Source organism: Cydia splendana, chromosome 10 (assembly GCF_910591565.1).
Source record: "Cydia splendana chromosome 10, ilCydSple1.2, whole genome shotgun sequence".
Taxonomy (NCBI): Eukaryota; Metazoa; Arthropoda; class Insecta; order Lepidoptera; family Tortricidae; genus Cydia; species Cydia splendana.
The window spans coordinates 20,711,686-20,735,812 of NC_085969.1; the positions used below are offsets into that span (position 1 = coordinate 20,711,686).

At 38.8% G+C, this 24,127-nt stretch overlaps 2 protein-coding genes and 1 long non-coding RNA gene across 3 annotated transcripts in view; 1 reads left to right on the plus strand and 2 right to left on the minus strand.

The window, feature by feature from the left end:
- The window catches only part of LOC134794469 (uncharacterized), a 585,842-nt gene that overhangs the window by 308,261 nt on the left and 253,454 nt on the right, over positions 1-24,127 (minus strand). The window contains exon 2 of the long non-coding RNA XR_010144674.1: positions 22,023-22,072. This is a non-coding gene — a long non-coding RNA (uncharacterized LOC134794469). The remainder of the gene's footprint in view (positions 1-22,022; positions 22,073-24,127) is intronic.
- On the plus strand, positions 5,978-17,517 carry LOC134794528 (organic cation transporter protein-like). The gene is made up of 7 exons (XM_063766340.1): positions 5,978-6,441; positions 6,662-6,896; positions 7,453-7,708; positions 8,246-8,568; positions 8,912-9,212; positions 10,334-10,515; positions 17,352-17,517. Exons 1-7 carry the CDS (start codon positions 5,978-5,980, stop codon positions 17,514-17,516), a joined length of 1,926 nt encoding a protein of 641 aa, XP_063622410.1. The 3' UTR covers position 17,517.
- Positions 22,250-24,127, minus strand: part of LOC134794465 (organic cation transporter protein-like) — a 30,935-nt gene continuing 29,057 nt past the window's right edge. The window contains exons 7-9 of the mRNA XM_063766282.1: positions 23,785-24,094; positions 22,976-23,157; positions 22,250-22,439 (exon numbers count right to left, since the gene is read on the minus strand). Of these exons, the coding sequence (XP_063622352.1) occupies positions 22,278-22,439; positions 22,976-23,157; positions 23,785-24,094 (654 nt within the window). The 3' untranslated portion in view covers positions 22,250-22,277. The remainder of the gene's footprint in view (positions 22,440-22,975; positions 23,158-23,784; positions 24,095-24,127) is intronic.

Below are 24,127 nucleotides of genomic sequence, written 5' to 3' on the forward strand. Positions count from 1 at the left end.
AGAAAGCAGAGAGCTTGGAGTTGAATTGGCGAAGTGTGAGAAAGGCAGTAGGCCCAGCTGCGAAAGAGGAAAGCTTGGATTTGGATCCACGCCCAAGTGTTATTAAGGCAGAAGATCAACTTTGCCGTAAGGCAGAAGGCCTCGCATAAGACCTAACGCCGAACCGCAAAAGAGTGGGTTGAAATCGAATCTATGCATGTAATCACGACTCTTCTACTGCTACCGATTGTTTCCCAAAGAATTACGCGCCATTAGTTTTGCAAATTAGCTTTTGGACAGCTAAAAAAATCGTGTGGTAAAAACGATGTGTCTGTCCCTAATTTTAAAATTTGTTCACCTTTTTCAACCTGGCATTTTGGTGCCCTCCCTGAACGTGGTGCTCTAAGCACGTGCTTGTTTTGCTTATTGGTTACAAAGTCTTTATTAATTCAACCATTAAAGTCGACGAGTACAAAAAACTTTAAGCTAGCTCTCAATTTAACATTTTTTTTAAACATTATTTTTAATTTGACCTTACAATTACTCGTAACTCGTAAGTAGGTAAGACCGTTAAATATTTAAAATGATTATCTTATCAGAAAATTATCACCAATTACTCTAAGAAAACTACTACTCTAAGTAATCCGGCACTGTTAAGAATGTATTTTTTATGTGAAACGTGAGTGAAATCTCTTTAAAAAATCCGTAGGGGTCGGATTAAAAACTGTAATTAAGTCCGACTCACGCTTGACTGTACATTTCTAATAGGTTTTCCTGTCATCTATAGGTATAGACCTATTTTATGTATTATTTTTTCAAAATTTTAGACCTAGTAGTTTCGGAGATAAGGGGGGGAATGGTCATTTTTTGCCTATTTTCTTGAATAACTTCTAAACTGTTGATTCGAAAATTATAAAAAAAATATTTGAAATCCTTACAATAAGCTCTTTCATTTGATATGTAACATGATATAGTTTGAAAATTTTTTTTTTTCATTTTTTCATTTACCCCCCAAAAGTGGCCATGTTTAAAATTCATTTGTTTACGTTACATGTCCGTATTCGGGTCACAAACTTACATATGTGTACCAAATTTCAACTTGATTGGTCCAGTAGTTCCGGAGAAAATCGGCTGTGACAGACGGACAGACAGACAGACAGACAGACAGACAGACGCACGAGTGATCCTATAAGGGTTCCGTTTTTTCCTTTTGAGGTACGGAACCCTAAAAAAGAGAAAATATGGAGATAGAGAATATTTAGTTAGTGAAAAAAATACTGGTTATTTTAACTACTAGGATTAAAAAGAAAAGGGAATAAATTGAGAAAAGGAAAGTTTAGTTTATGAAAAAATGTACACGAAAAATTAAATAAAGCGAAGAAATTCCACTGGGAAAAAATGAGAACGGAGTAATTGCCTCGAAGAAAAAATGATTTGCGGAAATTATGGGCCATTTTAGCGATCCAAATTAAAAGGCTCAAAGTCTAACTAACATTATTGTTAGTTAGACTGAGCCCGTTGAGCCCGGGAAAGCGCAACGTACGAGCAACCTACAGCTAGTTCCCTGAGCCCAAGGTCGACCACTACCCTAGGCAATGTTAACCCCTGCGATTTATGGATGGTGACCGCCCATGCTATAAACGTAAGTGGAAATTGACTCCTGGAACAGCCATGCCCTTGAACTAAAACCGCTAAAAAAATGTTCAAACAAAAACTCAAACGAATACGCTTACCTCGCGCTTCGCGCTCGCTTGATCAATCAGCAATACGATGTTTAAGTGCAAAAAATAAATAAAAAAATTTGCATTTACTGGGGATCGAACCAGGCGGCTTAGCACGGTCGCGTTTTTATCCCTTGTCACCATGCCTGTCACGTTCTAACAAGTATGTAAGTGCGAAAGGGACGCGCATAGTGATAGTCGATAAAAATGGAACCGTGCTGAGCCCGCTGGTACCTATCCCATATCCTTGCTTGTAAGCGTCTTTCCAACTGCGCTATGATAGCATTTAGATGAGCTGACGAAATTTGGTTACTTATTCTCGAGTAAGAATTTAAATATCTAATGTAAAGAGAATAAAGTGTATAGGGGACGTGCATGAACTATAGGGGGCAGCACAGGAGTCGTCAGATCTTTGGCGCGAAGCGTAGATGAGTAGTTTATGATTCCGATGTAGCCCACGAGATGGCAGAACCTACTATGCACAAGGAAACGTACCTACAAGAACGGTAGATGGTAGAACTTGTTTTGGCAATGTACATGTTTCCGATTCAGGCCACAAGATGGCAGACCCTCCAACGCGTACGGTCCCTATATGTAGTAGAGGGTTATTGTCATACTAAATTTTGTAGTCACAGTAAATTTACTGCCATCTTTCGATACAGGATTAAAATGAAAATGAAAAAAAAAATCAATAAATGTATATATGTATGGATAAATGATTTTTCTTATTTTTAGAACGCCATATCATTTTGACCCATGTTCTTTTACTGATATGAGTAAAAATTGTTAAATATAAAATGGTGTCGCCACCTAGACGAGCATAGGCCAAAGGTATGGCGCCGTATATTCAAGAATCAAATTTTCTTTATGCGCAAAAAGCCATCATCTCTTGCAAATAATAAACGAATGCGCTTAGCCCGCGCTTGATAAATAAAAAATACGATTTTTTTTTTTTTTTAATAAAAAAATAAAAAACAACAATTGATACGAAATTTAAGTATAAAAAAATACAAAAAGTTATGTAGCAGCATACAATTACTGGGGATGGAACCAGGGACCTCCCTATGCAAACAAAAAAGCGAACGTATGCAAAATGCGCCATGACAGTTCTTACTAAAGCTGACGAAATTTAGCTACTCATTCTCAAGTAAAAACTAAATATCTAAATACCGCCGAAACCAGCGATACAAATTTTCTGAATTTTTGGCCATTTAATCTATAAACATATATCAAAAAGAAAAAACTCTTATGATATCGATACGACTATTTGTTTAGGCGACAGGTATCACGACTCCGCCATTTTTAAAAATTTCCAAAAACCGGATTGACAAAAAAATTTTATTTAGTCATAGAATCTGGACACAAAATTTCATGAGAATCGGTTAACAATTGCGACCTGTAGAGGAGAACATCCGGAAATACAAAACTAAATATCTAAATACCGCCTAAACCATCGATAATTTTTTTCTGCATTTTTTGCTATTAACTCTGTAAACATGTCTCAAAAAGAAAAAATCTCTTATGATATCGATACGACTATTTGTTTAGGCGCCAGGTATCACGACTCCGGCCATTTTTAAAAATTTCCAAAAACTGGATTGACAAAAAAATTTTATTTAGTCATAGAATGTGGTCACAAAATTTCATGAGAATCGGTTAAGAATTGCGACCTGTAGAGGAGAACATCCGGAAATACAAAACGAAATATCTAAATACCGCCTAAACCAGCGATATTTTTTTTCTGCATTTTTTGCTATTAGCTCTGTAAACATGTCTCAAAAAGAAAAAACTCTTATGATATCGATACGACTATTTGTTTAGGGGCCAGGTATCACGACTCCGCCATTTTTAAAAATTTCCAAAAACCGGATTGACAAAAAAATTTTATTTAGTCATAAAATTCGGTCACAAAATTTCACGAGAATCGGTTAAGAATTGCGACCTGTAGAGGAGAACATCCGGACATACGAAAGCAAAATGCCCGAGTCAAAACGTAGACCTTCGCTTCGCTTCGGTCAAAAATGTGCTTGTTGGCAGGCCTAATCCTTGATTAAAGAATATATTGAATTCAAATTTATCAATATAACCTACTATAATTGCAACATTCATTATTATTTATCATTACCAAATTACTGACGACCTTATTACGTATATAGTCGCATAATATAATAATAAATATTATCCTATCGATTATTGTAAAAAATATCTTAATCACTTAATTAGCAAATCGCCAATAATTTGATACTCGCCCTAGTTACCTACTTGTTACGGTAAAATACGCCTTAATACACTGGAACAAAAACAAAGTGTTTACATATAATTTAGATAAATAACATTGTTGATAAAGCACGTGCGGATATTTCTATATAAAAATTTGGTAGGTATGTATGACTGTATGTATGTATGTTTTGATTTTATATAAATTATAATACATAACTTTAAATCAGATCTGGGGAACCTACATAAGGTGGGTAAGTTTTATCTATTTATTTTATTAGTTTTAATTTATTATACTTAATTTTAATAATAGTTTATAAATATGTGTTATTGTGATCTTAAATAAATTCGGACTTTAAATCATATTAAATACGAGAGGCGTTTACGTAGAGATGTATAAGAACAATAAGGAGATGCTAAGGTGCCGTCGTTAATTAGCGACCCAGATGTACAGGAAATTGTCAGTTGACACTGACAACTTGTCAGGTGTCAATTATCGGCGTGGTGAAATAGGCCCCTGATTAGTAAATATTAAATAACGCCCAATAACTAAATAAAATTAAATATTTCTATTTTTTAGGGTTCCGTACCCAAAGGGTAAAACGGGACCCTATTACTAAGACTTCGCTGTCCGTCCGTCCGTCCGTCCGTCCGTCCGTCCGTCCGTCTGTCACCAGGCTGTATCTCACGAACCGTGATAGCTAGACAGTTGAAATTTTCACAGATGATGTATTTCTGTTGCCGCTATAACAACAAATACTAAAAACAGAATAAAATAAAGATTTAAATGGGGCTCCCATACAACAAACGTGATTTTTGACCAAAGTTAAGCAACGTCGGGAGTGGTCAGTACTTGGATGGGTGACCGTTTTTTTTTGCTTTTTTTTGTTTTTTTTTTTTTTTGCATTATGGTACGGAACCCTTCGTGCGCGAGTCCGACTCGCACTTGCCCGGTTTTTTTTTTCTTGCCGTTTTTTGCATTATGGTACGGAACCCTTCGTGCGCGAGTCCGACTCGCACTTGCCCGGTTTTTTTTTATTTACATACAATATATATACAGTGGTACTACTAAACGAAATTAATAAATAAATATTAATTTAATTTACTATTAAATGAAGGTTGTCTGGAAGAGATTGCTCCTTAGCGATAAGACCGCCTGTTGTCTGCCTCTACATTTAATCAATTGTTCTTTTCTTTTGTATCTTTTTACTGAGGTAATAATGAGTATTATATCTATCTATCTATCTATCTAACGCCATATAAATCATCTCAAAATTCTCAAATATTGAATCATAAATAAGTAGGTACATAGTATAAATACCTATTTCAACATTATTTCAATCAATATCTTCTATTTCACAAGTTGTTATCCTTTAAATCATCAGAGCAATTATTGATAAGACAGGAATTTTCCTACGGTTAAAGAACTGCAACGGATAAAAAATATTGCACCAGTTGTTCTTTTGTCGCATTCACAGTTTGTAGACCGATTAATAATTATCATTAAAGTATACGTATAAATTGAGAATGCATTCTGTTTATAGGTAAAACACACAAAATGGCATTGCTCACACTGAAATCATATTTAACGCGACAAGTTTCGAATGGCATTTATGGTCAGGTTTATTTTTGGGTGTTTTCATCTCCGTATCGTGTTGTGTTTGCTTTAATTTAATCGTCTCTTATACAAATTACTACTTACTAGCGACCCGCCACGGCTTCGCACAGGTTAACAAATTATACACCTAAACCTTCCTCAAGAATCACTCTATTGATAGGTGAAAACTGCATGAAAATCCGTTCAATAGTTTTTGAGTTTATCGCGAACATACAAACACACAAACAGACAGACACGGCGGGGGACTTTGTTTTATAAGGTGTTAGTAATTAAGTATCACAATTACCACAAACATTGGTCAAACAACTAGTATAGCAAACCTCCAGCGTTATCCTCCACGTCACCAAATCCGAAATGCCGATAAAATTAATTATCTCTTATTGGGTTAGCGGGCTTACCGGCATTGTAGTAAAGTCCGCTGGTGCGGGCGTACCATTCAACCATGGATGGAGTGACCGTTGAAGATAGCCCTAATCCCGGTCCAGGACTTCATAGTGAGGGTCCAGGAAGAGTGGGTGATGGGAGTCCAGAAGGGCCATCAAATGGCCCCGAGCCTCACAAAGGTCCTAAAGGGCCACCAGGTCCTGGAGGTCCACCAGGTCTTGGAGGACCTCCAGGTCCTGGAGGCCCACCAGGTCCTGGAGGCCCACCAGGTCCAGGCAGGCCAGGCTTCCCTGGCCCCCCGATAGCCGTTCCAGGGCTAGACTTCAAAAATCCAGATGGACCGGATTCCGGCAGGCCCAGTCGCCCCGACCCTCCAGTAATAGACCTGGATTGGGTGTTGGTCAATGAATTGGGGCAGTTCGGAAGGTTCCAGTTGTACAATCTTCTGCTTGTCTCCATCCCAATCATCATGTCTGCATTCATGAGCGAGTATATTTTCTCGGCCGCTGCAGTGCCACACAGGTAACTATTTAAATTTTTTACCGCCATAGAATTTTACATCGAGCGTGCTCGTATCGCCGCTGGTACGAAGTTTTGACTTATATATATCAGTCTTCGGCGGTTAAAAGGTTCAGTAAATATATTTTATACATTATGTTAAGAAGCTTTCGCGTTTAGTTTATACGTATAAGAGTCTTAATTATTATCTTTACATACTCATCCGATCCAATTATACCTATAGATGCGTGATCCCAGAATGCGGAGAGGTCCCTGGCGCAGCATACGAGTACAGTCCAAATTGGATCCTCAACGCAGTACCAGCTGATAGCAACGGAAACCCTCAGAGTTGTGAGCGCTACGTACCCTTAAGTGGAAGTGGCACTCCGCAATCTTGCCCCGCTAATATCTTTAACCAGGGTGCTACTCAAGAATGCGATGGTTTTGTGTACGATAGAACTAACTCTGTTGTGTATGATGTAAGTTGGTATAATATATAACTGATTTTATTAGAATTCATACAGATTATTTAAGTATATGTTAGACAAACGTACTAGTGCTCGACTTGCTAATGCCCAATAGATGACACCTTGCTGCCGCCTCTATTGACAATGACTTAAGTTTCAAGATGGCATGTACTGGGACCGCGTCGAGCACTAGTACGTTTACCTTCTGCTAGCTGTCTGCTAGCTGGCACAGGTAGCACGGAGCGCGTGCACGCACGCGGGTGCTATTATAGGTAAAATCCAGCGCACCAGTCTGCGTCATTTACCATTGCTCGTACTATTTTTCGTCAACCCGCTCCGTGTAACCGCGCCAGCTAGCGGACTCCCTTGATGTTGGGAACGGCTTTGAAAATAATTTTAAATCGACTGAAGCACGTAAAACTCTTAGGGTTTTCTCGATGGGCTATTGCTTTTCATGTCAACTCTTGCAATTATCAAATCTACAGAATCATGTTATAGGTTAGAGTTCTAAATAAATCTTCAAGTCAATTTGTTTTGTGGGTCCTCTATTTAAGCGTTACTTTTCCAGTTTGACCTGGGCTGCAACGAATGGCTTCGAGCCCTGGCCGGTACCCTCAGCAGCGTGGGTACTCTACTAGTCCTTCCCATCACCGGTTTCGTATCCGACAAGTACGGCAGGCGCGTGGCCCTCGTCATCAGTGTGTTTAACCTGGCCCTGTTTGGTCTTATCAGAGCCTTCTCTGTCAACTACCCCATGTATCTTGCCTTTCAACTGCTGCAGACTACTCTTGGTGCTGGCACATTCAGTTCTTCTTATATCTTTGGTAAGATTTTTACTTACAGTTCCAAACTTACTTTTTAATACATAACCTTGGGAACAGCCACAGAACAGGGCTGAGTCTCCAAAGTACTCTCTGAAAGTTTGTCTTTTTTCTTACACGGATTTGACGGTACATTTGATGACATCGGCGACAAAAAAGACTTTATGCGTTCTTCTTCTAACAAGAATTAACTTTCGAAGGTCTAATCCTGGAAGCTAAATTGAAACCACTTCTGCAGCTCATTAGAGCTGATTTGATGATGGAAACTGAAGGTGGTTATAGGAACTAGGTGACAAAACAAATAAACTTTTTTAAATTTGGGTTTATTAGTCTTCTCGATCAGTAAGTAGATTCTTTGTTTCCGAATGTTAAGTCTTCTATAATCTCATTGTTGAATGTGTAATAGATCTGATTTACAGAAGTAGTTTTAAATTTAATTCAGGTTCAGTAGCTAATTATTTGTATGGCCTTACTACTTACCTATGCCTAAAATAATCTCATCGCATCTCATTATCATCCTAACACAATTGTATTTTGTAGCTGCTGAACTGGTGGGCCCCAAATACCGAGTAATAACAAGCGCAACCTGCTCCTCGATGTTTGCCGTCGGCCAGGTCATCCTTGGCAGCGTAGCCTGGCTGGTCCAGCCCTGGCGTTATATGATCATGGTCATCCACATCCCCTGCTTCATCATCATCGCCTACTACTGGGTGCTGAGAGAGAGCGTGAGGTGGCTGCTCGCTAAAGAGAAGTTTGTGGAAGCTAAAGAGGTTCTAGAAAGGGTTTCCAAGGTGAACAGGAAGGAGATTAGTGAGAAGTCTATGCAGGCGCTGTTGACGCCCGCGCCTGTTGCTGAAAATGAGGTACTTCAATTGTTTTTTTTTATATAAATTTAGTGGGTACGGTCAAGGATTTTTCTGTGCCACTTTGCACCTTGTCATAGTAAGAATAATATGAGATTGATTACAAAGTAACACTAATACTGAATTCCTTGTCTGTACGTATGTTCTAAGGACTTAAGCAGTAGCAATGTGAACATTTCCTTAGATGAAGCATAAATAGCACATAAATAATTTTTGATAGAAAACGGCTCATGTTTTACTATAACAATGAAATGAACAAGGCTCCTACACAGTGTCGTTAGATATTTTTATAATATCAATAAGCTTGTCTTTTATTGTATCTAACTGTCACATTTTTCCTCAGACCAATAGCTCCGATGGTCTCCTCAAGACGATCGTCAAGTCCCGTATACTCCTTCGACGGGTCCTGACTACTCCCGTCTGGTGGATCACGACCACCTTCGTCTACTACGGCTTGTCCATCAACTCCACCGGTCTCGCCGGCAATATGTACCTCAACTACATTCTCGTCTGCGCCATCGAGATTCCTGGCTACTACACTGCCGTGTTGGTGTTGAATCGCGTTGGAAGGAAGATTACTCTCAGTTGCGGTTTCTTCGTGGCTGCCGCTTGCAATATTATCTTCGCTTTCATTGACAATAATGGTAAGTTACTGGTGGAGTTTTACTCCGTGCTCAAAAGTTTCACGTTCTTATTTGTTTATTTGTCTTCCTGTGGTATCGTAGTGACTATGACTAGCTCATACGTAAAAAAATAACACCCAGACCATTATAGGATTAGGTACTTTTTGGCCAAGTTACCTAAAATAGTCTGGTTACAAACAAAAGTAGGTATAACATTTATATTTCATGTAGCATAAATATCTCACTAAACACTTAAATAATATAATCCATTATCATTCTTTTCATAATATATCTCCATTATCGCTAACAACAATGCGATCGAGCTATCGGATAAAATTTCACGATTACCGTTTAATAGATGATAATTTATGTTAAAAACAATGTCTTTGAGGATATTTAGTTATCAATGACATCAAAATAATGAAATTGAATTGGTACTAAATAGTTGATGATGATCTTACAAAAAGTTGACCAAAGTTCTACAAAGTGAGGAGTTTTTTTTAAAGGATGCGCAGAGGTTAACGCAGTTGGCGCTGCAATTGCTTTGAGTTCCAGCTTTCGGTAGTGTTGGAAATCCAAGTAGGTATCAAATAAAAAAAAACAATGGATAACTTCATGACTGAGCGAATACAAATTTTCTAAACTAAGGCGTCTTCTGTAGTGAACAATTAGTTATATTTAAAATCATAACTCATTTATTTGCTTGAAAAGGGTACAGTTACAGATGTTCACGTTTGTTGTTAACTTAATATTTGGAGCTTATCGTGTTCCCCTGTTAGGCAAAGGTCTCCACCAATTTTTCCACTTATCTCTATCTGTTACTGTGTCTGGCCACTCCTTCAAAAAGTCCAGTTCCTCCCGCCGTCGCCGGCGGGGTTTACCAGATCCCAGATTCGATGTTTTCGTGCTCCCACAGAAGAAGATCTGTTTATTAACAGTTAAATCATAATTTTAATTTTGAGATTACTTATCGTGTACTGATTTAATTTAAAAAGTGTTAGTTACTAACATTCGATAACAATAGAAATTAATAAAAAAAATACTATAAATTAACTTGGGATTAAAAATTAATAATAAATTAAATTAGTACCTACCTAGTATATTTACAGTATAAAAAAGTTAAATACTTATTATGCTTCCAGAACTAGCGACCTTCAGCCTGATTCTCTTCCTGGTGGGCAAGTTCGGTATCTCCGTGGTGTTCACGTCGCTATACCTGTTCACGTCGGAGCTCTATCCTACGCAGTTCCGTCACACGCTCCTCGCGTTCTCGTCTATGATTGGTCGCGTTGGTTCGATCACGGCGCCGCTCACGCCAGCTCTGGTAAGTTCGGTATCTCCGTGGTGTTCACGTCGCTGTACCTGTTCACGTCGGAGCTCTATCCTACGCAGTTCCGTCACACGCTCCTCGCGTTCTCGTCTATGATTGGTCGCGTTGGTTCGATCACGGCGCCGCTCGCGCCAGCTCTGGTAAGTTCGATATCTCCGTGGTGTTCACATCGCTGTACCTGTTCACGTCGGAGCTCTATCCTACGCAGTTCCGTCACACGCTCCTCGCGTTCTTGTCTATGATTGGTCGCGTTGGTTCGATCACGGCGCCGCTCACGCCAGCTCTGGTAAGTTCGGTATCTCCGTGGTGTTCACATCGCTGTACCTGTTCACGTCGGAGCTCTATCCTACGCAGTTCCGTCACACGCTCCTCGCGTTCTCGTCTATGATTGGTCGTGTTGGTTCGATCACGGTGCCGCTCACGCCAGCTCTGGTAAGTTCGGTATCTCCGTGGTGTTCACATCGCTGTACCTGTTCACGTCGGAGCTCTATCCTACGCAGTTCCGTCACACGCTCCTCGCGTTCTCGTCTATGATTGGTCGTGTTGGTTCGATCACGGCCCCGCTCACGCCTGCTCTGGTAAGTTTTACTGTTGGTATTTGTTAGTCATTCTAGTCCATTGGTTTAACACCGGAAAAGTTTTTAGAGTCTGTGCGGTAGGTTTATAGAATATATTGGTCCGCTTATATTCCATGACATTTCTCTTTCCGCCCAGACACCGACAATGTATGAAAAATCTGACTACAATTGGCTGTCTAAGTAGTATGTTCTAAACTAAAGAGTAGTCGTTCATAAACAACAACTTGGTACACAATTCTATTGAAATTATGGTTCTGGGCAGAGGCAGTAGGAAAATAACTTTAATCCAGGTTTCCAAGTTTAATGTAATAATGACAATTCAATACCTACCGATATAAATAGCAGCCAAATGAATAAATGGCAAACAAGCCAAACGAATAGATACCTACTTATACTCGTATGACATAGGTATATGTTTGGCATTGGCAGTTATTTTATTATCTTTAATTTATCAAAGTTATAATTTCTTCAATATCCTGTCTGTTCTTATCTACTTAGATCGGCTTTTAATCTAATCTAAAATGCATTTTTTACTTTATCAAATTCTTTCAGTTTTGATTTAGTGCAAAGGAAATATTATTTTAGTGTATTATTCCTTGGTTTTTATCCCCTTTATTTATTTTAGTTCTCACATTTTCTTATCATAATTTCAGTGACGATCTAGTTTAACGCATTTATTTTTTATATTAGAATATACAGTTACATTTAATATAAGTAAATATATGAATCCAGATTCGGTTATTTAGAGGATTTGGTCACTTTGTTCTTAGCAAATTATATATATTTACCTATCCCCTCGGCCTCGGCCGGCAAAGCAATAGCTATAGGTATTTAAGAGCGCTCTTACAAGAAAAGTCGAAATAATGCAAAATTGATGATACTAGTCGACGAAATTCAGGACTTTGCGCTCATTATTAGAAACAATGAGTGCTTGTTCCAGTAAAAGCGTCTTCTTATCTTTATAAATATCGTTGTAAATATTAGAAAAAGGACTTATTAAATTAGTAATGATTTTTTTTCTGATGGTCGTTTCCGAAAAACCCCGTGAAGCACTGAATGGCGAGCTCTTATTTGGAAATGTTGAGAATTTTACTCTGCTAAACCTGGCTATTTTGTATTACTAATACCCTGTACTTTAGGCATATCAAACTATATTTTTCCTACATACCTTTGAGAAAGAGAAAATCAAAGTAAAACGAACTCGATTTTCTCTCCGAAACAAGTGTCAATTCCTACGAAAATCTACTTAATATCGAAGTCATTTTCATACTCAAGCAATCTGCAACGTTTGCTTATACTGTTGGTATACATTAGTGTTTATGAAATTCTACTATAATTTTTTGGCAATTTTTTGAAAACTACTCTATATTACCGATGACGCGCGCTGCGCCAGCTCAGTCAAAGAGTATAATAATATATGTATAGTAAAAGAGAGCCAACTCGCGAGTAAATGTCAAAAAACGTCGACACTAACGCTCCTAGCGGATTTTTGTCACAAACCTTTACGTATGTGTGCGTGGCACACATGCATAGTAGTAATAAAGACTATGGCGCCTTTTTCCTTGACCGTAAACAGTGAACTACAATGAGGGTTCCATTCTTTCACCTTCTTGCAAAGCAATCACGTGAAAAATGAATACACCTCATTGTAGTGCACTGTACACGGTCAAGGAAAAAGGCGCCAATATATTATGTACTATAATACATATTCATTCAGTGACGATTTACTACCTAGACCAGTATTTTATAAATGTTCATACCAAATAATATTTTAGTCGCAAAAGTAAAAACACGATGTGTAAAAATATCATTTATTTTTCATTACTTACATGCGTAACAAACCAAAAAAATTTTTCTAAGGGTTCCACTTATTATAATAAATTAGTTCGAAATAATACAAATCCACTATTAAAACTTGGACTTCAATTTGACTAGCTAGCACGAGCCACGAAGCATTGATGCGTTTTGGAGTCATGTTGTTTTAATTCGCACAGCCGAAAAGGCAATAACGTTTCTTTCTCCCAGGCGCACTCATTTTCATCAATTTATAGTGATTATACTATAAATTATTAATTAAAATTACATAAAATTAGAATCTTCTGTTTGACTTTTATAGTTTGACGGTTACTATGTTCTTTGTTTTAACGTTTCCTTTCACGTAAGGCACTTGGCGAAACTATTTAGTTAAATGTTCTTAATAAAAACGATTATATTATTTTAATATAAATACAATTATATTAAGACGATTAAAAAATGTGAGGTACCTAAATTACTGAAAATATTGAACGTTTCATACTTGAAACGGAATTTGTGATAAAAAAGCAAAGACAAAGTTTTTTTTCTTTTTAACAATTATGGCCTGGATGCGTGTTTTTTAAGACACCACAGACAAAGCGGTGACACCATCTAGTTGATTTACATGGAAGCATCAGGTGAGGAAATGTTGCTGTTAACATAATGCTGACTGCGCTAGTTTCCATATATAAGGTACCCCTCTTTGAAGTTTCGCCCCCCTGAGCTCAGTGCCGCGGCAGAGCTTGTAGAGGCAGGACGTGTGTCGGTCGGCTCCGCACATTTTCAACGGCGACGACGAGGTTTTTTATCATTGTGTGCGGCGGGCGCCGTGTAAAACGCTATACTGTGTGCGTGTAAACCGCAACGAGAGACTTTGATCCTAGCACTGTTTTTATAGTATTATAATTTATAATGGTACAGTTTAATAAACTACCGGACAGGATTAAAAATATTTGAAACGACCTGACATTCTATATGTATTTATTTGACTCAAGATAGTACTCAGGGTCTGATGATGGAGCCGGAAGGTGGTCACCGGTACCAATCAACCATGCAACTAAACCACTTCGTGTTTAGGCTCGTTTTATTCATCTCAACAAGATCTTTGACACAAGATAGTACTCAGGGTCTGATGATGGAGCCGGAAGGTGGTCACCGGTACCAATCAACCATGCAACTAAACCACTTCGTGTTTGGGCTTGTTTGATTCGGCTCAACAAGATCTTTGACTTAAGATAGTACTCAGGGTCTAATGATGGAGCCGGAAGGTGGTCACCAGTACCAATCAACAATGCAACTAAACCACTTCGTGTTTAGGCTCGTTTTATTCGTCTCAACAAGATCTTTGACTTAAGATAGTACTCAGGGTCTGATGATGGAGCCGGAAGGTGGTCACCAGTACCAATCAACAATGCAACTAAACCACTTCGTGTTTAGGCTCGTTTTATTCGTCTCAACAAGATCTTTGACTTAAGATACTACTCAGGGTCTGATGATGGAGCCGGAAGGTGGTCACCGGTACCAATCAACCATGCAACTAAACCACTTCGTGTTTGGGCTCGTTTGATTCGTCTCAACAAGATCTTTGGCACAAGATAATACTCAGGGTCTGATGATGGAGCCGGAAGGTGGTCACCGGTACCAATCAACCATGCAACTAAACCACTTCGTGTTTAGGCTCGTTTGATTCGTCTCAACAAGATCTTTGACACAAGATAGTACTCAGGGTCTGATGATGGAGCCGGCAGGTGGTCACCGGTACCAATCAACCATGCCACTAAACCACTTCGTGTTTAGGCTCGTTTTATTCGTATCTATAAGATCTTTGACACAAGATAGTACTCAGGGTCTGATGTTGGAGCCGGAAGGTGGTCACCGGTACCAATCAACCATGCAACTAAACCACTTCGTGTTTAGGCTCGTTTGATTCGTCTCAACAAGACCTTGGACACAAGATAGTACTCAGGATCTGATGATGGAGCTGGAAGGTGGCCACGGGTACCAGTCTACCATGTAACTGAACCACTTCGTGTTTGGGCTCGTTTGATTTGTCGCAACAAGATCTTTGACCCAAGGTAGTACTGAGGGTCTGATGATGGATCCGGAAGGTGGTGACCGGTACCAATCAACCATGCAACTAAACCACTTCGTGTTTGGCTTCGTTCGATTTGTCGCAACAAGATCTTTGACACAAGTTAGTACTCAGGGTCTGATGATGGAGCTGGACTGTGGCCACGGGTACCAGTCTACCATGTAACTGAACCACTTCGTGTTTGGGCTCGTTTGATTTGTCGCAACAAGATCTTTGACACAAGGTAGTACTGAGGGTCTGATGATGGATCCGGAAGGTGGTCACCGGTACCAATCAACCATGCAACTAAACCACTTCGTGTTTGGCTTCGTTCGATTCGTCGCAACAAGATCTTTGACACAAGTTAGTACTCAGGGTCTGATGATGGAGCTGGACTGTGGCCACGGGTACCAGTCTACCATGTAACTGAACCACTTCGTGTTTGGGCTCGTTTGATTCGTCGCAATAAGATGTTTGACATAAGATACTACTCAGGGTCTGATGATGGAGCTGATGATGATAGACAGGTACCCGTCGCCACCTTCGCGCTCCATCGTCAGACCCTGAGTACTACCTTGTGTCAAAGATCTTGTTGAGATGAATAAAACGTGCCTAAACACGAAGTGGTTTAGTTGAATGGTTGATTGGTACCGGTGACCACCTTCCGGCTCCAACATCAGACCCTGAGTACTATCTTGTGTCAAAGATCTTGTTGAAACGAATAAAACGAGCCTAAACACGAAGTGGTTTAGTTGCATGGTTGATTGGTACCGGTGACCAGCTTCCAGCTCCATCATCAGACTCTGAGTATCACCTAGTGTCAAAGATCTTGTTGAGACGAATCAAACGATCCTAAACACGATGTGGTTTAGTTGCATGGTTGATTGGTAATGGTACCTTCCAGCTCCATTATCAGACCCTGAGTACTGTCTTGTGTCAAAGATCTTGTTGAGACGAATCAAACGAGCCCAAACACGAAGTTGTTTAGTTACATGATAGACTGGTACCCGTGGCCACCTTCCAGCTCCATCATCAGACCCTGTGTATCTTCAGTGTCAAAGATCTTGTTGAGACGAATCAAACGAGCCTAATCATGTTACTACATGGTTGATTGGTATCCGTGACCACCTTAATCATCATCAGATCCTCAGTACCAGTTCGTTTTTAAACCCTCGTTGATACAAACTTTACAACCTATAGGTACCAAATGCAATGACGAAACATGTAAATAAGCGAGTAGGTACCTATAATTTCTTTCGAATATTACTCGATGGCGATTACCTTCATAAGTACGAGTATGGGGCTATTCATAAATTACGTCGTTTCAAATGGGAGGAGTGGGGGGGGGGTCTGGACATCGGATGATGGTAACATGACGTAGGAGGAAACAGATTCATCCGAAGCTTGATTTTTGGATGATTTGAGGGGTGGGGGAGGGTCAAAAATCGTCAAAAATAGATGACGTAATTTATGAACAGCCCCTATGTACATTTGCACTGCATTTAGTATTTTCGTACTTACCAAATAACAGTTTTAGAACTTTAAAAGTTAAGTACAGTTAGTGTTGTTATGGTTGATTTCAATATGCTTCGCGAAGGATCAAGAATGTTTAATCCATCATTGTAGTGCGAGTGTGGTAGAAGGGATCGGCATACTGAGCTCGCACGGCCTGCCGCAGCGCGTAAAATACCTAAACTCGCTCAACGCCGAAATGTAATAGCGCTCTTAAAATTCGTGTTTACGGCTTTTGTACCACAGGGGACCACGGGTAATTTTTTCCCCATAGACCCACTGCACCAAAATGGGACAACGGGTAATTGAAAAGAACTGTCTTTTACCCGTGGACCACCGTTGTCATATTTGGAAGATTATATAGGTAGGATTAATTATTACATTCTCTTACATTTAATTATTACAAACGGCGTCGTCATTTTACAAACGTGAAACGTTATGTTTCGCGTTCGCTTCGCGGGGCTTCTATTTCTGGGCGGTTTGCCCTTCGGGCATCTGAAGCTACCTAACGAACCTAACCTACCTACTCGTACCTACCTACCTACGCTTAAATTGTAGTGGGTCTATGGGGAAATAAATTATCTGAGGAATGACCCGTGGGCCCACGGAAAGTTTCGTATTCAAAAAGATAACTTAAAACTGGAGCAGTGGGTCTACGGGGAAAAAAATTACCCGTGGTCCCCCTGTGGTACAAAAGCTGTAGTAAGACCACGGTTAAAACACCTTAAAATTTTCGCGACGTGCGGCAGCCGCAAGGCGGCCAGTTTGCAAAGTTAACAATAGCGGCCGCCGCATGCGCTGTTGTCGGATAGCGTCCATTTCGTGGCTTCTTGCCGCACGAGGGGTTATTTTATAAAAATGTGAATCTTCTACAGATGGAGTACTGGGAGGGCATCCCATCCCTGATGTTCGGGATCATGGGCGTGATCTCGGGGCTGCTTGTGCTCACGCAGCCCGAGACCCTGGGCACGAAGATGCCCGACACCCTGGCGGAGGCCGAGGCCCTCGGACAGGCGGCTAAGGTCAAGCAGACCAGCTGATTCTCTCAACACTAAGACTATAGCTTTAACTTTATAATAATAATGTATTTATACTGAATAATTTTTTTATTACTTATTTTCCGAAAGTTTTTAATTTAACAGGTTTTATCTAAAATTGAACTAGTGGCTCTATGAGCTGTATAGATGTAGTGCATAATCCTTCACCATCGTATTATCATGGAAACGCACGAACGTGTTATGCTATTTTAGTCAGTCACAGTGCAATAAGTTTTTGGCAAAAATTTCATTTTTGGTACAAGCTTTTATCACTGACTGTACTTTTTTTTCCACAGGCAACTAATACTCATCGAGACAATTCTAAGAACCCCAAACACAATTAGGTTTCGTTGTTTTATCACAGAGTTCCTATGGCCACCTCCGGTTTCCATCATCAGATCAGCTCGATGACATCATAATATTGCATTGTCACCCGACTTACATATGTATGCAAAATTTCAGCTCAATCGGAAACCGGGAAGTGGATCAAATTTAACTTGCAAGATTTGATTACACACAGACAACGGTCAGGTGAAACTAAATAAAAGCTTGTAAAAAGTACTGTTTAATCAGTTTCCATAGTTAGATAAAAAAGTATAGTTATCTCAATTTATAGTTATCTCAATTTACAATCGATCAATTATTTACATAATCATTTAGATTTTACTACGCACTTTTATATTTTAATCATTAGTGTAAGTATTCGGAATACCATGGTGTAGATTCTATAGATTTTAATTAAGACAATTTATGTAACATTATAATTTATAAATAAAGAGTTTAAATAAATAAATAAATATTATGGGATAATCTTACACAAATTGATAACCCCACAGTAAGCTCAATAAGGTGTTTATTTTGTGGGTACTATACGAAGATTTAAATAAAAGATAGATATAGATAAATACTTTACAAACATATTAAGAAAACAACTCAAAATTTGCCTTTGATTACTGCCTCACATGTGAATAAAATGCAACTTTGCTATAAGTTTTTGAAGTGTAAAGCAAGCCTTTCCGAGCTGGTGTGGTGAAATGAGGGTGAAATAGTTATTTGTTTTATAAGGGGGCAAAGTTGTTGTTTAACCGCTCGTGCACAAATAGATGCCCTTACTAATAGGATTTCAACCCGGAACCTCCTGCTTCGTAGGCAGTACACACTAACAATAAAAGTAGTTAAATTTTACATTGGATACAAAAAACATGTAACGTAGTTTTGCATAATTAATTTATTAAATATTCAACGATAATCTATATTTACAATTTGTATACACAGGGTTTGTATAGCAATAATTACTTAGCTATAGCTATAGGCAAAGAGAATAGATAGTATAGAGGGGTCCTGTCATAGTAAATTTTCTAGTCACAGTAAATTTACTGCCATCTATTGACACACGACCAAAACTCAAAATGAAAACGTATAAAACTATCAAAAAATTAATATATATGGTTAAATGATTTTATTATTTTTATATAATTTTGACCCAATGTTCATTCACTGATACCTATGTGTTAAAATTGTTAAATATGAAACGGTGTCGTCACCGCCATCTAGCCGAGGATAGGCCAAAGGTGTATGCGCCATCTGTCCGAGAATGACTTTTTCTTGACTTCCGAGGTACGTTCTTTCCTTAGACTTTATTCATCTTATACGGAGTTACATATGTCTTTGCAACAATACTTTTGGCATGACAATAATGATGATAACAGTGGTGTTGGGCAGAATTAGAAAGAGTTTATAAATCTATATTTGTAAATGAATGGTAGATTATACAACAAGTGCATAAAGTAAATATCTGAGCCAATTTAGGTCCGAGCGTAGGTAAGCAAGAGCGATATAGGTGGAGGATAAAATGGGCATTTATGCCTGGGTTATATACTCTGCTTTTCATATCGATTGCGAGGAAAGTATACAGAAATATCAAAAATTTAAAGATATTTTACCGTATTTACCTATACAAGACTAAATATATGAGTAGGTAGGTACTCGGGCCTGAAATGGCTTGTGGTCGTGGGGACCGCACCGGCCGTCGGCTGCAACAGTGACAGGCTGTATAGCAGAAGCAGGATTTTATTGCGAAGTGTAATGAGTGTAAGTGTAATAATATATATTTTTATATTATATACTTAGTTTTTTTTATGTAATTCGACATTAAGAGACCATATACATCTCTAAGTAATTGTAATACGTTAGTTTGAATTGGTAGTTGCAGTTAGTTGTATTTAAAAAAAATGTTGATGTAGTTACTCGTATTGTTATTATTTTTGCTTGTATGTAAATTCAATGTTGACGTGTAAAAGTGCCCTTGTGGCCTATTTGCTGAATAAATCTTGGAGTTTGAAGTTTGAAGTGAATAAGGGTCGTAATAAATGATTTATAACTTTTTGCACTAGAACATAAAAAAACAACTTTTTGCCGGTTACACGCGACTTAAACACAAACTTTACGAGCATGAGAAGTGAAAACTTACTTTTCACTTCTCATGCTCAAAAAGTGCACCTTTATGTCGTGCGTAGACGACATAAAATCGCATTTTATGCTCTAGAGAGTCTAGAGCATAAAAGTAAAATTTTCTTCCAAGACTATTATAAAATTGTGTAGATGACAAAACTTGTTATATTATTTTATTTTTGCTACAATTTATTAGAAATCCGTATTTTCTGTCATTAAGTTTAGTAAACCACATAAAATAGGAGTCGATTATCGTTCAAAAATGCTCGGAAATGTTTGACTTGGCAGAAAACCAAGCGTCTGAAACTCTGATCACATGTTGAAAATTAAAAAAAAAATTAAAAAGTTAGTCTTCGCTTCGCTCAGACCAAAAAATTGCCTCGGGTAAAAATGGGTCACTTTATGCCCTTGTTGTACAATCTACTGTTGATCTCGTAATCCTTCTCTTATATTTAAATTATTTTTAATGTCATATATCGCTCTTTCTTATTCTGTGTGTGTGTACCTTTGTAGATAATAAACATTATTTATTTATTATGATGAAGGAATGAAAATATATAGGAGTATAAATGCGTTATTTTTTAATAACTTAGTAAAAATATTACTTATCTCTAATTATGACACTCTATATGTATACAATAATATACAAAGTAATAAAAAAATAAGAACCATAACGAAACACGAGAGCAACATAGGCTAATTATTTACTTAGTGGCCTGTAACACGAGCAAATAATTAAAACATAGATTGTACTCCTCAAACGGTGACACTTTTGTTCAACAACTTTTAAAAATTATGAAGTATTAAGACTCCCTATTTTTCATACAAAATAAATATTATCTTTAATGGACGCCATCGCCACGCCATATCATTGTGATTGACGTTGCTTGTCACGCCTTAAACATAACAAAATTCGCAATACATTGCGTCTTAGAATAAACTTTAAAGTGTATTAAAAATCAAACCACAAGTTATTTTTAAAAGTCGCTGAACAAATGTTGGTCAGTATGAGGAATACAGCCTACAGTTTAATTTTTTGCTCATATTACAGGCCACACCCGGTATAATAATATATGTGACTATTCTATGTCACAGCGTCTCTCATCGGCGTCTAGCCAACTGCAGCGACGCCATGCATTTTCCATAGCGCTGACTAAACGTCGACGTTCAAAAGACGCTATAGTGTGTGGTCTCTTTATGGCACACACTGGCGACACGTGTCGCGAGTGGCCTGTGACCCAGAAGCAATTGTTTTGTTTTTGAAATTGGAACCCTTAGTTAAGTACTTACACAATAAAAGTTCAAAATAGATTTTGGAATATGTACAAAAAATTGTACGCAGGGACTTAGGAGGTTAAGGCTACTGCAGTCGCCGCAGTTAATAGGGAGCTATAGTACTATTTAAGTTTAATAGTGTTACATTATTATTAACGAAAAAGAACCTGCTTTTAAAGAATCACAAGATGTATTTTAATTATTGGTTAACTTTCGATTTTGTACATAATTCGTACGCCTCTTAACTTAAGTGCAAAGTTAGAATACTACATACATTAAAAAAAATACACAAATAAATCACTTTAAATATTATCACAAATCTTAGATCACATTAAGACATACGATTATTGGCTAATGGCGGCTTGTAACGCGTTTATAAATACGGACCAGGCGTTCCAGGGTTAGCCAACTCTTTCGACGTTACCCGTTTAAACTCGGAGTTAACAGTACAGTTTAATCCTGTATATACGGTTAACTCCGAGCTAGTTGGCTAACCCTGGAACGTGCAAGTGGCCCTAAGGGGGCTAGACGCTACTATTCTTTAATTTCAATAATGCCGTTTGAGCACCATATATTACAATATCTTTATTTTGGCACAGTCAATCTTAATTACTAATTTCCTTAGCTAAGGCTTTTGTTTCAGCCTTACTTAATTCTTATCTAATAACTAATCATTGTAAAAATATCTCAAACCACTCACATCCAACAATTATATGCAAACACATAGAATACCTAACTTACTAGTATAATAATAATGTGCACTCGGGCGGCATATTGAGATACCAACGGCCCATTTCTCGAACGATATTAGACTAATATTATTAGTCCACGAACTGTCAAATCATATGGGTTGTCATGACAACACACTAATAATATTAGAATATCGTTTGAGACATGGGCCCCAGCAGTGATATTATATCTCCGGATTTATGCACCTAGCGACCATCTTTTATGTTAACCAGAAATGTATCACAAATTCAAAATTGGGCTATAAAGTCAAGCTCGAGGCTCTCAACTGTCCTTTTCACTGTCACACACTCAAACTTTAGCGTCCTCTTCAGTCCGGTCAAGCTTCTCAGCCTGCTGAATGTCGTCGGGCAGCGGCGACCGGCTGGTTTCAGGTAGTAGCAGAGCTAGTAGACCAGGTATGAAGGCTACCAGCCCGATCACTACGCTGGGCAGGCTGTGCATGTATTGCTCCTGCAAGAAATAAAAAAAAACTCATTAACGATATAAAGGCGTTGTTGCAACTTTGTGAAACGCGATAAATACTTGTTTAGAATAATCTAAATCAGCCAGAGTTAAATCTTCTACCACATCATACTATATTTCCTCATATCTTCTCAATAAACTACTTAGTTTAGTGCCGGTATGTTACTAAGATGACTTTCATGCAATTAGTTTTAGTCAGACCATACTGTAATTAATCAGCAGGCGTATTATGGACGGCTTTATCCACGTGATAATATAACCGTCACAGTTTAACACCGCAGGATTGAAAGTGACGGACACCGTTTTGTCACGGCGTCACGTAGACAAGAACGACCATCATAAATATCCGTACTGGTCAACATAATAGAAAACAGATGAACGAAGCCAGCGCAGGGCCGATCATTATAAAAGCCTTGAGGTAGGCTTACGTCCAGCAGTCTTTCAGCTGACATGATGACAATTACGACGATGATGATGATTTGTTGTACAAAAAACTTAAAAAGACTAAAATTAAATTATCTTACCAGCAAAGGAACTTGTGGTGCCAGTATGGCCCCGATGCGTCCCACAGTGTTCGCCACGTTGGCTAGCGAGTTTCTCACGGTGGTAGGGAAGATCTCTATGCTGACAACGTAGAGAGAGAACATGCCGTAGCTGTTGCACATCTTGCCGATCAAGTACAGGACTACGGACAGCCAGCTGAGTGCTGAGGAGAAATAGATTGAGTTAGATCACAAATATCAATAATCATATAATTTTAGCTGACGTGGGGGAGAAGACCGGCAGGCTGAAGTGGGACTGGGCGGGTCACGTCTGCCGCATGCATCCGGATAGGTGGGCTAGTATAGCCACCAAGTATAGCCACCGCAAAAGAAGCGCAGAGGTGGCAAGCCCAGACGGAGATGGCGGGACGGCTTAGACACCTTCATCAGTAATTAACTGGCCGGAATAAGCACAACAACGGGAGTTGTGGAGATGAAGGGGAGAGGCCTTTGCCCAGCAGTGGGACTAAGCTATAACGGGCTAAGAAAAAAATATAATTTCAGGATAGTAAGCCGCTGAGAAAAATTTCCATAGCTCAACGAGGGTGCGGAGTGTTATGGTCATAATGTTAATATTTAATATTGTAATAATGTTTTGAATGTTATCTATCTAGTTTGCTTAGGAACAATAGGGCATGGATCTTAAGTTGACGCTGTAACTATATGGAAAGACAGTAACATTTCTTTAGAACATAATTTGTTTGCAGCATATAACTTCATGCGGAGACTAAAGAACCACTGATGATATAGATTACAATTATTCAACAATTAAATTATGAAAATGAACTCACAGCTGGGCACAAACGCCGAAGAAATGAAGCAAACACCCGCAAGACAGTACGCCACACAAATCGGCGCTTTCCGCCCAAAGCGGTTCAGCGTCAGCGCAGTAATAATGCGCGTGGGCACCGCGACCAACTGCAGTGCGGAGTAGTTCAAGTACTTGTTGCCAAATATGCCCGTCGAGTAGATGATGGCGCTGGTGTACACGAAGGAGAGGCAGATGAAGCACGCGGAGATGAGCGTTAGGCGGAGGAGGATGGTGCGGGAGCGGAGAACGGATAGGAGGTGCTTGGTTGAGCAGGAGGGCGCGTTGTTGTTCTGAAACAGACAATAAAATACATTTAAATACAA